We start from the raw sequence: 13,246 nt of genomic DNA, 5'->3' as shown, positions 1-13,246 counted from the left end.
TCTTGCAATAAGGTTGTGTTTGAAAGATATGCATTGTCAAATTAATTTATGGTAACTCATATAATGATGTCAGATTTTGGTTTTGTCTGATGGCTAATCAATAATTTCTTCATTTTTATCACCAGGTGCTAGTAATCTGCTTTCGCTCTGGACCGATCGCATCAAATCTGTCCACTCCAAGCGGCATGTGGAATTTTCCGGGCGTGCACAGAGCGACGGAAACCAAGCGGAGCTGTATCAGAATCTTAACAAACAACTACAGGAGAATTCTGGGTAATAACAAGGGGTTGATGGTCTAGAACAGAGGGATGGTAAATAGAGAGTTAACATTTGGTTATTTATCAAACAGGAGAATTTTGAAGAAAAAGAATTATAAATCTGAGCAGTCTTTATTTGAAAAAGCATTGAGAAATTTTGGTTATAAAATGCAGAGAACTGTGTCCAAAGGAAATTTGGTTTATACATATATATAAGTTTACAATGGCACTACATGTATTTTACAAGGAGTCCTTTTCATTAAAGTCTCAGTCATACTGTTTTCTTTGTTGAAAATGGTGCAATTCCAATACATAAGAAATGCTTACTTCATTGGTATATTCATATTGTTAAATGTTGAAAATGAAAAGCTACTCATTTGTTAATTCTTCAAATTTTCTCATAAATATTTTGTACATGATATACATGAGTTAGAATAGTTGGTTTAAATTGTTAAATTAAAAGTCTATGATGAAATTGTCAAATTAGGAGTTTATATTTCTGATTAATTTTTTTATATGAAAGAGATCTAATCTAAGCGTTTATATTTCTGTTCTATTGTTTTTTTATGTGAAAGAAATCTAAATGCAGACAACCTTTGTAAAACAATGTCACATCTTTTATTTGTTTTTCAGAATGGATGTGTCGACTCCACCACAGAAGGGTATGGGGATCCAGAAGAAGATGTAGAGACATTTTGTCCATGAAAGATTTAGTGATGATAATCTGTAAACATCCAAGTGTCAACAAGATGGCCACAACCATCCATATAGAAATGGAAGAGCTCTATTGGAGTTTATCTGTAATAGACCAGTTAGTGACATCTCCGTGAGTGTGGACAATTACAATAAAGTCAAGATCTTCATGGCTGCATGTGTCGGTGAAAATCACTTTGATAAGTTTTCTGAATTATCAGAAGCTCTTGTGCAAATCTAGAAGGTTCCATTTTGCAGTGAACAATCTAGTATAAACGTTCTGTTTTCTGTTGCATCATTAGATACTATGTGTTGATATGTAGACGAGTTGGTAGGAAGTCCTGGGGAAACCGTGCTGGAATTGTTTTATAAGATGACTGTTATGTCCCCTTACCAATTTAAAAAAAGTGTTAGCTTGGTATCTTTATAATATTGACTATTCCACATATTGACATGCAAAACTTGAAAATAAAAAATACATAAAAATGCATCTTGGATTATTTTGATTTCAGGTCTAGAGACAAAGGTTTCATTGTTGTCATAATTCATTTGGCTGTAAGTTATTCAAAGAAGGTTTCCCTGACAAAGGGCATTTATACCAGTTAAAAAGCGACGATGAACATTTTTTTGGATATTGTATATGTCAGTAGAAACGACTTAGATGAGCTTTAATTTCTGGACAAGCAGCTACGGACATCTTTATCTGGAAGGTTCCGTTTTGTGAACAATCTAGTTACTTACTGCTCTCTGCTGAAAATATTGAATACTCCATGTAGATGTGTATGTTAAGATGTCTAATAGTTGGCAGAAAATCTTCAAAGAAATGTTGGAATTGAGCCTTTTTTTTAGTAAGATGACTGTTATGTTACCCCTCTTTCCAAAAAAATAAATTTTGAGATTACGGTAACTATAGCATCTTTTCATTATTTTGCTTATTCCATCTACGCACGTAGAAAACTTGAAAATAATTTTTTTAGAAATATGTATCAGTCATGGGATTATTTTGCATTTTAAGTCTGGAGACTTAGGATATAAATCATCTATTCCACTGTTGTAATTATCATTATTTCCAAGTTATTCAGAAAAGGTACAATATTCTTGTATTTAGTGTTTCCAGTAATAGTATTTAACCATGTTTTACGTAATGGATATATGCCAAAAACAGTTCTGTATGAAAAAAAATATCAGAAAGTTTCGAGGCTCTTTAGGGCCGAGTACTGTCCAATATTTTTTCATACAGAACTGTTTGAGGCATATCGTATATCGTACTTAAAACACTGCCATTGAATTTCATTTTTGATTTACCTGAGACAGTCCGATTTTGAAGGATATAAGTACTGTAACTATTAGTAACGTTCTGATTTTAAGAAGCTTACTTATATCGGAATGTCACAGGAAAATTTTAGGGAATGACATCACTGCAGTGTTTTAACCTTGGTTAACACTGTTTACATTCATTGAACAGCTATAGCATAAAAGCAATGTTTCTAAATCCGAAATGAATTACAGTTAAATCTTTTATTCACAATTCCATTGCTGTAAACCGATATTTTAACTTTACAATGTATAACATGTTTGAATGATATTAATTGATTTTAATGATGTATCCTTGTACAGGTGTGACAGTGAGGACCCGTCTATATTCACAATTCCATTGCTGTAAACCGATATTTTAACTTTACAATGTATAACATGTTTGAATGATATTAATTGATTTTAATGATGTATCCTTGTACAGGTGTGACAGTGAGGACCCGTCTAAATTAGGTTATCGCTTCGTTCCAAAATGTCGCATTCTACAAGATTTACTTTAGTTAATTTAGGTCACCGTGTTAGAAGTCATAATGCCTTCATTTTAAAACAATCAAAGTTGTTTTATTGCCATATTGGTAATTAAGATGTGGATATCTCTTATAGTTTTTTTAAAATTCTCCTTTTATTTATAATCATAATAAAACAAAAATTCTCTGAAAATAAAATGCTCAGATGAATACTATATTGTTTGATCTCCAAAATAAGAACAGGCGGGAATTACTCTTAAGAAAATTTATTTAGTTATAAGCGTTTCCACTGAACCAGGTAGCACCAGAACCAGTTTCAGTCCCGTGTGTTTAACGTCTGCGAGTTTTCTTGTTCCAGTTCATACTGGTTTTCCAGAAAGTCGTCTGCAAACATGAGCGACTGTCGTAGAGCTGTAAGGGCAAGGATGTTTATATCCGTCTTCAGTTGAGTTTCCTTCTCATAATTTTTGACCGGAAGAACATGGGATCTTGGGATAGCGATGATGTCAGCGGCTTTATTGACGGCATCTTCTACAACACTGCTCGTGAACATTTTGCTGACATCTTTGTTTACTCTTTCACAAATCTTGTCCATCTTTGTTAGAAAAGCCAACTGGGGTATACCTAGAAACAAAAAAACAATTTTTCACTTGTACAAACTTTTAATCTTTGAAGTTTCCCCGGTGTCACAAACATTTTTGATATTGACTCGCCCCTTCTAAATCTCTGACAGCCATAACTCATCTCAAACCACTATATGAGACTGACGTAAATCACACTTACACAACCACACCTGTCCACCAAGAGACTTAATTTCTTTCAGTTATAAAAGAAAAACCCCATCTATAAGAAGAAACCAGAGACATAAAAGTACGTCTCTGTAGTAAAGCACGGCCTTTATAACAAAAAATTGTTGTTTTTTTCGTTGTGTCTTTTAACAATCTCCTTTTGTTAAGGCTTTGATCTCTTTGAGGTTTACGACCTCTCAGAGAGAAGTTACTTTCTATACATGTATCTTCCACGAGACTTTTAATATCTTTGAGTTTTGTAATGGCCTTCTCAGACAGAAGATACTTACCACTTTCTACCAAAAGACTTTTAATCTCCATGAGTTTTGTAACGACCCCCACAGACAGAAGTTACTTACCCCTATCTACCACGAAACTTTTAATCTCCATGAGTTTTGTAACGACCCCCACAGAGAGAAGTTACTTACCCCTATCCACCACCAGACTTTTGATATCCTTGAGTTTTGAGACGACCCTCTCAGACAGGACGTCTAGGGTACTACCGTCAAGTACAAACACCACCACGTGTATCCTGTCCTTCACTGTGGGCTCTTTGACAAAGCCTGGAGTTTTTGTTGATGCTTTCTCTACAGGGTTAAACTGAAAACCAGATTGACTCAATTTGTTAATACTTGTATTTTACTAAGAAGAGAAATTACTTTGGAGTTTAACATGCACAACATCACTAGATATATACAAGATTAAAGAGTCATATTGTAGACTTAGTCAAACCTCCGTATCCATGCCAAAAGTGAAACGTTTTGTTTTGTTTGAAAAATTTGCAATGCCCATTTTTACTGTCAAGCTACCTGTAATGTCAAAGTTGTAAATGATGGCTTCAATTTGGGCTTTCTTTACCAACCTTTCCTTGTGCTATTACATGTATCATTTTAAAAAAATATCCATATAAAGACACATTGATTATTTATCAGTTGAGGAAGATACAACATCCAATACCGTGTAATGATTTGGGAGGTTTCCGTCCAGAATAAAGCCCAGATCTTCACTTTTGATGGACAGCCCCTCCTCCACGCCCCGTGTGTCACAAATCCGGAAACGGAGGTACGTCTTGGTTGATGGGTCACGGATCCGGAATTTTTCAAACTGATAAAGAGATGAATTGAAGGTTTTTTAACGTTCTTAACATCTTTAAACATTGAATCTTTCAATTAAAATGTTATTCTAGTGAGGACAGAATCTTAGACTTACAGTTTTCGTGAGGCTGTTTTCGGCGCTCCCTGTGCATGCGCGGGAGGATATCCCGCCCTTGAAGATGGAGTTGATGGTGTTGAGGAAACTGGACTTCCCGGCTCCGACCTGTCCTATCAGTAGAATGTTGACTTCTGGGATCTTCATCTCCTCCAGGGGCTCGTAATTTGCGACACATTCTTTTAATTCTTGAAAAGTCTGAAAAATCATACACAAAAAGGCAAAATAAGCGGTATTTTTTATCTGATTAATAGATGTAAGAGACAGATACTCGATAAGCAATTCAGTTTATGGATGCAGCTTTGGTGTTCATTATTATAAAATATAGTATTTATCTTGGTAAATGTTGTAACTCTAGAATTTAAAACCTCTAGTAATCCGTGTTTGATATAACGAGAACATATATTTAGTTTTATTTTAATGAAAATTGGTGTGGTTGTTTTCGAAATTACTTGAGATGTCTTTGCGAAGAGTTATTGAAGTGGACGAGTTACTTGGTTATTTGTAGATGAAAACAGACGACATACCTGTGAATTCCACTCCGATGAGTCCCTCCAGGGAGATTCCATCTCAGCATCTGGCATTCCATCTAAAACAGCAACAAAGATATGAAATACACGCTGCATATTTGAATAATCTTGCATAACTTAATACCACGAAACAAACCCCCCCCCCCCCCCCCCCAAAAAAAAAAAATATAAAAATTCATCAACAGCAGAGCTGTGCACATTGAACACTGAATAGATTGAGATTTAGTATCTTAAAATATTATGAACTTCTTTTAATAACCATACTGAGATCTTGATTACAGCAAGAAACCATTGGCAACTAGAGTATAGTTATTAATTGTATATGTTATTTCAACCTGATTTTGAACGGTTTCAATTCTCTGATGTTACAAATAAATTAAATGCATGCGTGTTGACTAAATGTATATGTTTATCTTACTTGTCAAATATGATTCATTGTTCTAGCGTTATGAGGATGATGACACTGATGATTTGACGAGGTAGAATTTTTGTTTAATATCGTTGATATGACCGTGACGAATTTTGAACCTCTAGTTCATTCATATACATGTACTGTTTAAAATGATGGCTGAATAAAGCAATTTTATTTACCTTTCACCAGGTAGACCTCCAGATCTGTGACATTGTTGTGACCGTTCGCTACAGACTGAGCAGTCTCTCCTTTCATGTCAAATCTTTCCCCGTCAAAAAGGGGAACATTATGTAACACGTAATAGCCTTCTGCTGATTTGTTCGTAATAGTACATGAGTAAAATGAAGGCGACGAATGAAACCATGGCCCATTATTTACTGATTTATAATGAGTTTCTCCACTTGCATAAGGAAACATCATTGGGTTCCAGTTGCCAGCAGAATATAGTTTGAACAAGAACGCTGTCTGGTCTGTACACCAGCCCCCAGTACTCCCCCAGCTGTCTGACAGGTACCCCCCGTACACGTTGTTATCCTTGTTGTAGAAGATGGTCACCGTGGGTCCCTTGTTGTCACATAACTCATGGAACCTCTGGTAAGACATCCCATCACGACTAATTTTGTATATGAGCTCAAACTGACTGTCCCTGCCAATCCATTGTGATATCTGCTTCTTGTCTTTACGTGTAAGTAGATCTGCCATGCTTCCTATGCTCTCAAACAAATGTGCATACAAAGAAACTGAAGAAATGAATAATATGTAGTCTTGTAACAATTTTGAAAAGTAATTTGTAGTTTTATATATTTTATTAAACGAGTTGAAGGCATCATTTTCTAGTATTTATTATATGAGTATACTTGTTAATCGCTAAGTTAAATTAAAGATACATGTGGGGTTTTTTTGCATTGTGATCATTTCATTCATTGCTAAGTGGTGGGGACTATAATTTGTTAGTAGTAATTAATTCGAATTTAATACCACAGTGTGACTGATATTACCTATGGTATAATTTAAAGGATATTTGAGTCCAAATTCAAGTTTAAAGATAAAAATTCACATTCTTTTGTAATATTTATGTAAAGGTACGGTAATACTGAACCTTATGCCTTATGTTTACATGCATATCATGCAATAAAACCCAATCGACGTGCATTGATGCGATATAAAATTTTTAAATTAAGTCACAGGAGCTCGTCACGAAGTTTTTGCAACCTTTTATATCTACCACCTCTATACAATATTTATATTGAAAAAACTTCGTGACGAGCCCCTGTGATTAAGTTAACTATTATCAGTAGGATAAAAGAGTAAGGAATATGTTAGGCCTACATGTACGTTATTAATAATATCTAAGATGCATTACATGTACTTAAAAGTTGATATTTAAAATACTAAAAATTTATGACGTCATTTTGATTCATCATGCAGATATGCATCTTAATCATTGATGATATCAAAATACAGGTTTAGGTGATATGTGCTAACGGGCAACTTGCAAGGAGAATAGAAAGAAGAACACCTATCAAAATAAGTTAGTCTGCAACTGTTGGTTGCCTAAACCGTTCATTTGTTATATAGTTCACGTTTACTATGTGAGCTCCTTGAGGTATAAAGTCTAACGTTAAGAAACTACATTGTTCAAAGTAACAATAAAACTATACAAACCGTGCAATTCTGCTACTTTCGTTTCATTTTCTGATTATTCAAGTACGGTATAACATATCAACCACAAAGGAATACATTTTGCGGGTTGTGTGATAGTTCACGTAGAGTTAACCCCTTCTGTTATTTTTAAATCTTTTAAGCTATCTTTCAACTTAATACACATTAAAGACAGTAAACTGACCATTCTAAAAAAATAGATTGTAAAAGTTTTTTGTTTTTTGTGTGCCAGGCAATCGTAAAAACTTATAAGACGACTACAGGTAGGTAAACAATATTTGTGAAAATAAAATCCATATATCACACTGGTAGTGATCTAAGAATGTTTAACACTGTCTCGAACAGACAAAAGACATTTTCACGTTGCTCAGTAGTTAATTAAATTCGATACCAACCTTAGCCTGGCTCATAATTAATCATTGAGTGAACAATCTTTATGAAAAGCTTTGGACTGTAAATTTATCTTATGAAACTTCCAAATGATTAAAGATTCATATTTACAAAATTTACCCTATTGAAACTGGAAGATGGAATAACATAAAAAGATGTCATAGAATTGATTCATTATGTAATAAAAAGCCATAGAATTTGTTAATTATGTAATAAAAACACTTTGGGTGACGAATACCACTATGTTGTGAAATGCCAAGCATTTTCTTTATTCCACAACGAATCATTAATTGAAGAAAAATATTAAGGAAGGAGTCTTTTCTGGTTTTCGACTTGTCAAACGTAAATTTGATTAATTGTTCATTAAATCAAGATGAAAGGAAATTAAAATAGTATATTTTTCTTTCTTTTTTACTATCATACAACTTGGGATAGAAAAATGTAATCAATGTTTAGAATGGAACAAGGACTATATTTTTGGCGTAGGAAAATATCACATGTTGCGCAATTCAGATTTGCTGCAGATTATAAATATATAATGAGTCTGTTTTAGCATTTTAAAAACAATAACAATAATGTTGGATTTTTTTTTACTAATGTGAACTAATAATATGATACTTGGGTTTCAGAATATGTTTTTAAAATATGATTTGCCTATCAAATAATATTTTTATAAGCTTTTTAAAGCGCCCATTCTATACATTGATTTTTGTGAAAAAATCACTAAAATCAGTTTTTCTCTCTTATGAAACGGTCAATATATTAGCTTTTCTGTCAATTTATATCTTTATATAAAGTCTTCATAATACATAAAAATTAGAAATATTTTATTATTGGAAGCATAAAAAAATAATCAAAATTTCTTCAAAATTTAAGAAAATTAGAGGAAATGCGGGCTAAGCAATATCAATTTTAGTATAAATATTTATTCCAATTTAGTAGTATAAGCTGATAGACACTCTCATGGTCTATGACTTCATTGAAGATTTGAATCTTCAAATCTTAAACAAATCTCTACAGAACTATAAAGAGCTACACTTATTTTTATCACTCTTTACGTTGAGGAAAAAGGTAGTGACCTTGACCTGACCTTTATCCGAAAACAAAAAGGTCAAATTTAATTAAACTGATAGAATCATTAAGTAATATGATCCGTTTGACTGTGTCAAAATTTCATGCATTTCTTATTATAAGAGGTATGTTTGATAATAAAAAGACTCCTTCCTTAAACAAATATAATATTTATAAATATGGGAATTTTATAAATACCAATAACATTGATTCATTTAAAAAAAATGTCCATATTAAACAAATATTAGCTCGATTTATTTAACTCTGTACTTTTTCTAACTTGCCTCTGCATTTGTACATTTGTAAATATTTTTTTTGTACATCATGTGCCATTGATATGATTAATTTGAGAGAAATTAACATTCATTGAACAATACAGTAAACTCCACACAACACTAGTTTTGTTGTAAGGACCTTTGTAGCAACTCTAATGATACACCGTCCTCTATCAGTGGTCAGTGGACTGTTTATCATTAGAGGTTGCTACATACCATGATCATATTTGTTAACAGGTTTACCTGATATTGTCCTTTTTTACACAGTTGATTAAATGCTTAGAGAGAATTAAAAGTCTTAATCTGTCATTCTAGATCTGTAAGTAAAACAGTCAAACAGTTCTCTCGCTCACAGAATAAATAATTTGAGGCTTATGTCCTTTACATGTAACATGTAGCAGAACAGATTTATACACGTTGGTTTTTTTTAGGTTTTTCTGTCATAAATACATGTGCCCAAATAAATGAACATGTTAATAACATTTACCAGTATGCAAATTACATCAAATGTACATTTGTTGCTTTTAACGCCTTCCCCAAACAAAAAACATATAATTAATCTCTTTTTTGTAGCATTAATTCACTTTTATTTTACTTCATCCTTAAGTTACACGAAGTTAACCCAAAAACGTCACAAAAGAAGTTCTAATCGTTTCCTCAGAGAATCCTAAACCGTTTGGGGGCCTCAGTCCTGTTTATTTAACGTCTCCATTTTTTCTTGTTTTAGCTCATACTGGTTCTCAAGAAAGTCGTCTGCAAACATCAGCGACTTTCGCAACGCTGTTAAAGCCAAAATGTTGATACTGGTCAGGAGTTCAGATTCTTTCTCATAATTTTTGACCGGAAGTACATGGAATCTTGGGATAGCGAAGAGATCCGCGGCCTTGTTGACAGCATCTTCTACAATTTTACTATTGTACACTTTGCTGACGTCATCTCTGACCAATTCACAAATTTCGTCGATCTTCGTAAGAAAAACTAAGGGAGGAACACCTATAAGAGTTTATTGTTTCAGAGTATTAACTACTAAAGTAAAATCTAACACTTCGTTAATGAATATACTAATGCACATCTATATTTATTCACCAAAGAAACGAGAATAATTCATTGCAATACTTTAGATATTGCTTTCATTTTTTATTAAGTGACTTTTCAAAGTTCAAACCTCTATCAATAGCAAGACTTTTGATCTCTTGAAGTTTTTTAACAACGTCATTTGACAGAAAGTTCAGGTTACTCCCGTCAAGAATGAAAACGACCACGTGTATTTTATCCCTCATTGTTGGTTCCTTGACAAAGCGAGAGCTTTTTATTGACGCCCCAGTCTCGTGGTCAAACTGAAGAAATTGAGTTAACTGAATAAGACACATTTTAGTTAATTGTCATATACTTATAAGCATAGCGAATAAGTAACAATAAGAAGAGAAGGCGGAACTTCACATATCGTGCAATCATTTTCAGAATGACTTCTGAAATTTGCTTCAAAAGTTATATGATTTACAGTAAGAATGACTTCTGAAATTTGCTCGAAAAGTTCTATTCTTTTTACAGTGGGATGATTAACGATGTTCCTATTTCCCTACAAAAAGTTTTATTTTTTCCCATTTCCTCAAAAACCTTGTCATTTTGATTAATACTTCTTTTAAGTTTAAAGTATAAAACCTAGATTATCATCTACTATATAACAATTTCGGTTACTTTTTTAATAACTGGCTTCATTCTCATTTTAAATTTAAAATGTGCTGACTCTTAGAGAATTATGTACACTGTATTTTGTTTTCAAAATTTCTTCTATTCTCCTTAGATTTTGATTTTAATTCTTATATACCGTGTAATGATTTGGGAGGTTTCCATCCATAATAAAACCAATATCCTCGTTCTTGATGTTTATCCGATCCTTTACTCCACAAGTATCACATATTCGGAAACGAAGATATTTCTTGGTGGATGGGTCACGGATCCGTAATTTATCGAACTATTAATGGAATATTAATATTGAAAAGAAAAAGTCTATATCTTAAGATATCAATGTAATCGTGCAAAATGAGTATTGTTAGAGAGAGAGAGAGAGAGAGAGAGAGAGAGAGAGAGAGAGAGAGAGAGATCTCACCTTTTGTGTGATGCCCTTTTCTGCACATCCGGAACATGCACGGGAAGACATTCCACCTTTGAAGATTGAGTTGATGGTGTTAAATAAACTGGATTTTCCGGCGCCGGCCTGTCCAATCAGTAAAATGTTGACTTCCGGAATTTTCATCTCATCAAACGGTTCGTAAGTGGCGATAAATTCCTTTAATTCTTGAAAACCCTCAAACATAAGGCACATATTTGTGTTAGTTTAAAGATAAATGCAAATTGACTTGAAAATATTTTTAAAAAATATGCTAATTCGATGTTAAGACTATATAATTGATATCAGCCCCATTGTAAGCTTCCTTATTACCACATACATTCCTCAGTTTACTTTAAACTATGGATTTTGATTATCCTTTCTGGAAAAATGATATAACTTGTATCAAAAATCTTTTATTCAAAAGCCAAGAAAAAAATAAATATCGATATTAATTTATCAATTAAAGCACCTCATTGTTGTTTAAAATTTGGTCAAAAATTTAATTTTTTTGGCAAATAATCCGATAGGGTATGAATGTACTTTATAACATATAAAGGTATTTGAAGAACTTTTTCTTAATGTTATTAAAATCGGTGCTCAAGGACAACTAGTCTAACGATCGAATATTTTATTCTGATGTAGCAACTATGTTACTTCACAAAGTTGTCTAACTTACCTTATTATTCCACTCTGTAGAATCCCTCCAAGGAATCTGTAGTTCCATGTCTGGTAAACCATCTAAAATTCAGGCACAAAGTCATCAAATAAGAAGATTTTTTGGGGTTACCTTTTTAGTACTATATATACTTCCCTGAAACGAACATCTCTGCATTAAGATGTGAAAATTTTCAAGGCATAAAGACAGTGTATACTCAGAGAGAAAAAATCCACTCATGATTATATATTGTTTCCTACAGAATCTTGGTTGTAAATATATTTTATACTTCTTAAAAACGCTTTCAATGACCAATATTTTGGGTTAGCGACTATAAAATGGTTTTGAAATTTTGTATTAGATCAAAATTTTAAATTATACGTATATTGCTGATAACTAAAGTTTTAATTAAATAAAATATAATGATCTTTTGTACCTCAATTTGTTTCAAATAGACAACATTTTTTTTTATTTTAGTAGGCACTTAAAGTATTCGGACAAATTATACCCAAAACATTGAACATTATAACAATCCCATTTGACAACTCTGGGCATATAAAATCCTTAACACTTAAATACTTTATTTATTTAAAATCCACTTATGATATACAGTTTATAAAGAGATGTTTTATGATACATGTATATATAGGCTATAGATAAAGACATCATTTCTGAAATTCTAAGGGTATTTCGATGACCACTTAGCCTCTTTAGAAAGTAAAAATACAACGAAACATTTAATTGCTCATTCTGACCATCCGTCAGCAATGTAATATCATTGATGATTTGATGAGAACACATTACCTTTAACAAGGTAGACCTCTAGATCCGTGACATTGTTGTGACCGTTTGCCACCGACTGAGCGGTCTCTCCTTTCATGTCAAATCTTTGCCCGTCAAATAGACCAGTTGTATTGCATTTGTAACAGTTTGATGGATTTGTTTTTTCCATTTTAACACACGTGTGAAAACTGTTTAATGAATAAAACCAAGGTCCATGATATATTGTTTGGAAATGTGTTTCTCCATCTATGTGAGGAAATTTCATTGGTTTCCAGTGACCAGCACTATACAATGTAAACAGAAACGCTCTCTGGTCTGTACACCATCCACCAGATCTTCCCCAGCTGTCTGACAGGTACCCCCCGTACACGTTGTTGTCTGTGTTGTAGAAGATGGTCACCGTGGGTCCTTTGTTATCACACAACTCGTGGAACATTTTTGTTGACCCTCCGTCTCGACTTAATTTGTAAAGGAGCTCAAACCTACTATTCCCGCCAATCCATTCTGATATCTTGTTCTTGTGTTTATGCACGAGGAATCCGTTCATATTGTCGAAATGCCTAAAAGGTGTTCGTGATTTTTTAAAACACACAATTTTTTTTCTCTGCCTGAAACAATGGGAAATAT

At 33.1% G+C, this 13,246-nt stretch overlaps 3 protein-coding genes across 3 annotated transcripts in view; 1 reads left to right on the top strand and 2 right to left on the bottom strand.

Moving 5' to 3' along the window:
- LOC128159397 (integrator complex subunit 13-like) overlaps nt 1-1,440 on the top strand; it is a 47,602-nt gene extending 46,162 nt beyond the window's left edge. Inside the window, exons 17-18 of the mRNA XM_052822470.1 lie at nt 126-273; nt 891-1,440. Of these exons, the coding sequence (XP_052678430.1) occupies nt 126-273; nt 891-945 (203 nt within the window). The 3' untranslated portion in view covers nt 946-1,440. The remainder of the gene's footprint in view (nt 1-125; nt 274-890) is intronic.
- Nucleotides 1,441-2,981: 1,541 nt separating this feature from the next.
- LOC128159847 (interferon-induced protein 44-like) lies at nt 2,982-6,407 on the bottom strand. The gene is made up of 6 exons (XM_052823056.1): nt 5,850-6,407; nt 5,256-5,317; nt 4,729-4,926; nt 4,477-4,623; nt 3,948-4,119; nt 2,982-3,355 (listed from the first exon to the last, which is right to left on the bottom strand). The coding sequence occupies exons 1-6, from the start codon at nt 6,370-6,372 to the stop codon at nt 3,048-3,050; spliced, it is 1,410 nt and encodes a 469-aa protein (XP_052679016.1). The 5' UTR covers nt 6,373-6,407; the 3' UTR covers nt 2,982-3,047.
- A 2,630-nt stretch (nt 6,408-9,037) lies between these two features.
- LOC128159086 (interferon-induced protein 44-like) lies at nt 9,038-13,212 on the bottom strand. Its single transcript, XM_052822136.1, has 6 exons — nt 12,641-13,212; nt 11,858-11,919; nt 11,179-11,376; nt 10,897-11,043; nt 10,234-10,405; nt 9,038-10,061 (listed from the first exon to the last, which is right to left on the bottom strand). Exons 1-6 carry the CDS (start codon nt 13,164-13,166, stop codon nt 9,754-9,756), a joined length of 1,413 nt encoding a protein of 470 aa, XP_052678096.1. The 5' UTR covers nt 13,167-13,212; the 3' UTR covers nt 9,038-9,753.
- Between the last annotated feature and the right edge of the window lie 34 nt (nt 13,213-13,246).

This window comes from Crassostrea angulata, chromosome 8, assembly GCF_025612915.1.
Source record: "Crassostrea angulata isolate pt1a10 chromosome 8, ASM2561291v2, whole genome shotgun sequence".
NCBI classification, from domain to species: Eukaryota; Metazoa; Mollusca; class Bivalvia; order Ostreida; family Ostreidae; genus Magallana; species Magallana angulata.
The sequence above is the reverse complement of the archived record's forward strand: the minus strand, read 5'-3'. Positions and strand labels throughout refer to the sequence as shown.

Coding starts and splice junctions, on each gene's coding strand:
- LOC128159847 (XM_052823056.1), bottom strand. CDS start 6,372: ATGGCAGATCTACTTACACGTAAAGACAAGAAGCAGATATCACAATGG. Junction 4,927..5,255: donor CATCGGAGTGGAATTCACAG/GTATGTCGTCTG, acceptor ATGATTTTTCAG/ACTTTTCAAGAATTAAAAGA. Junction 4,624..4,728: donor AAAACAGCCTCACGAAAACT/GTAAGTCTAAGA, acceptor TCTCTTTATCAG/TTTGAAAAATTCCGGATCCG.
- LOC128159086 (XM_052822136.1), bottom strand. CDS start 13,166: ATGAACGGATTCCTCGTGCATAAACACAAGAACAAGATATCAGAATGG. Junction 11,920..12,640: donor AGAGGTCTACCTTGTTAAAG/GTAATGTGTTCT, acceptor CCTGAATTTTAG/ATGGTTTACCAGACATGGAA. Junction 11,377..11,857: donor CTACAGAGTGGAATAATAAG/GTAAGTTAGACA, acceptor CTTATGTTTGAG/GGTTTTCAAGAATTAAAGGA.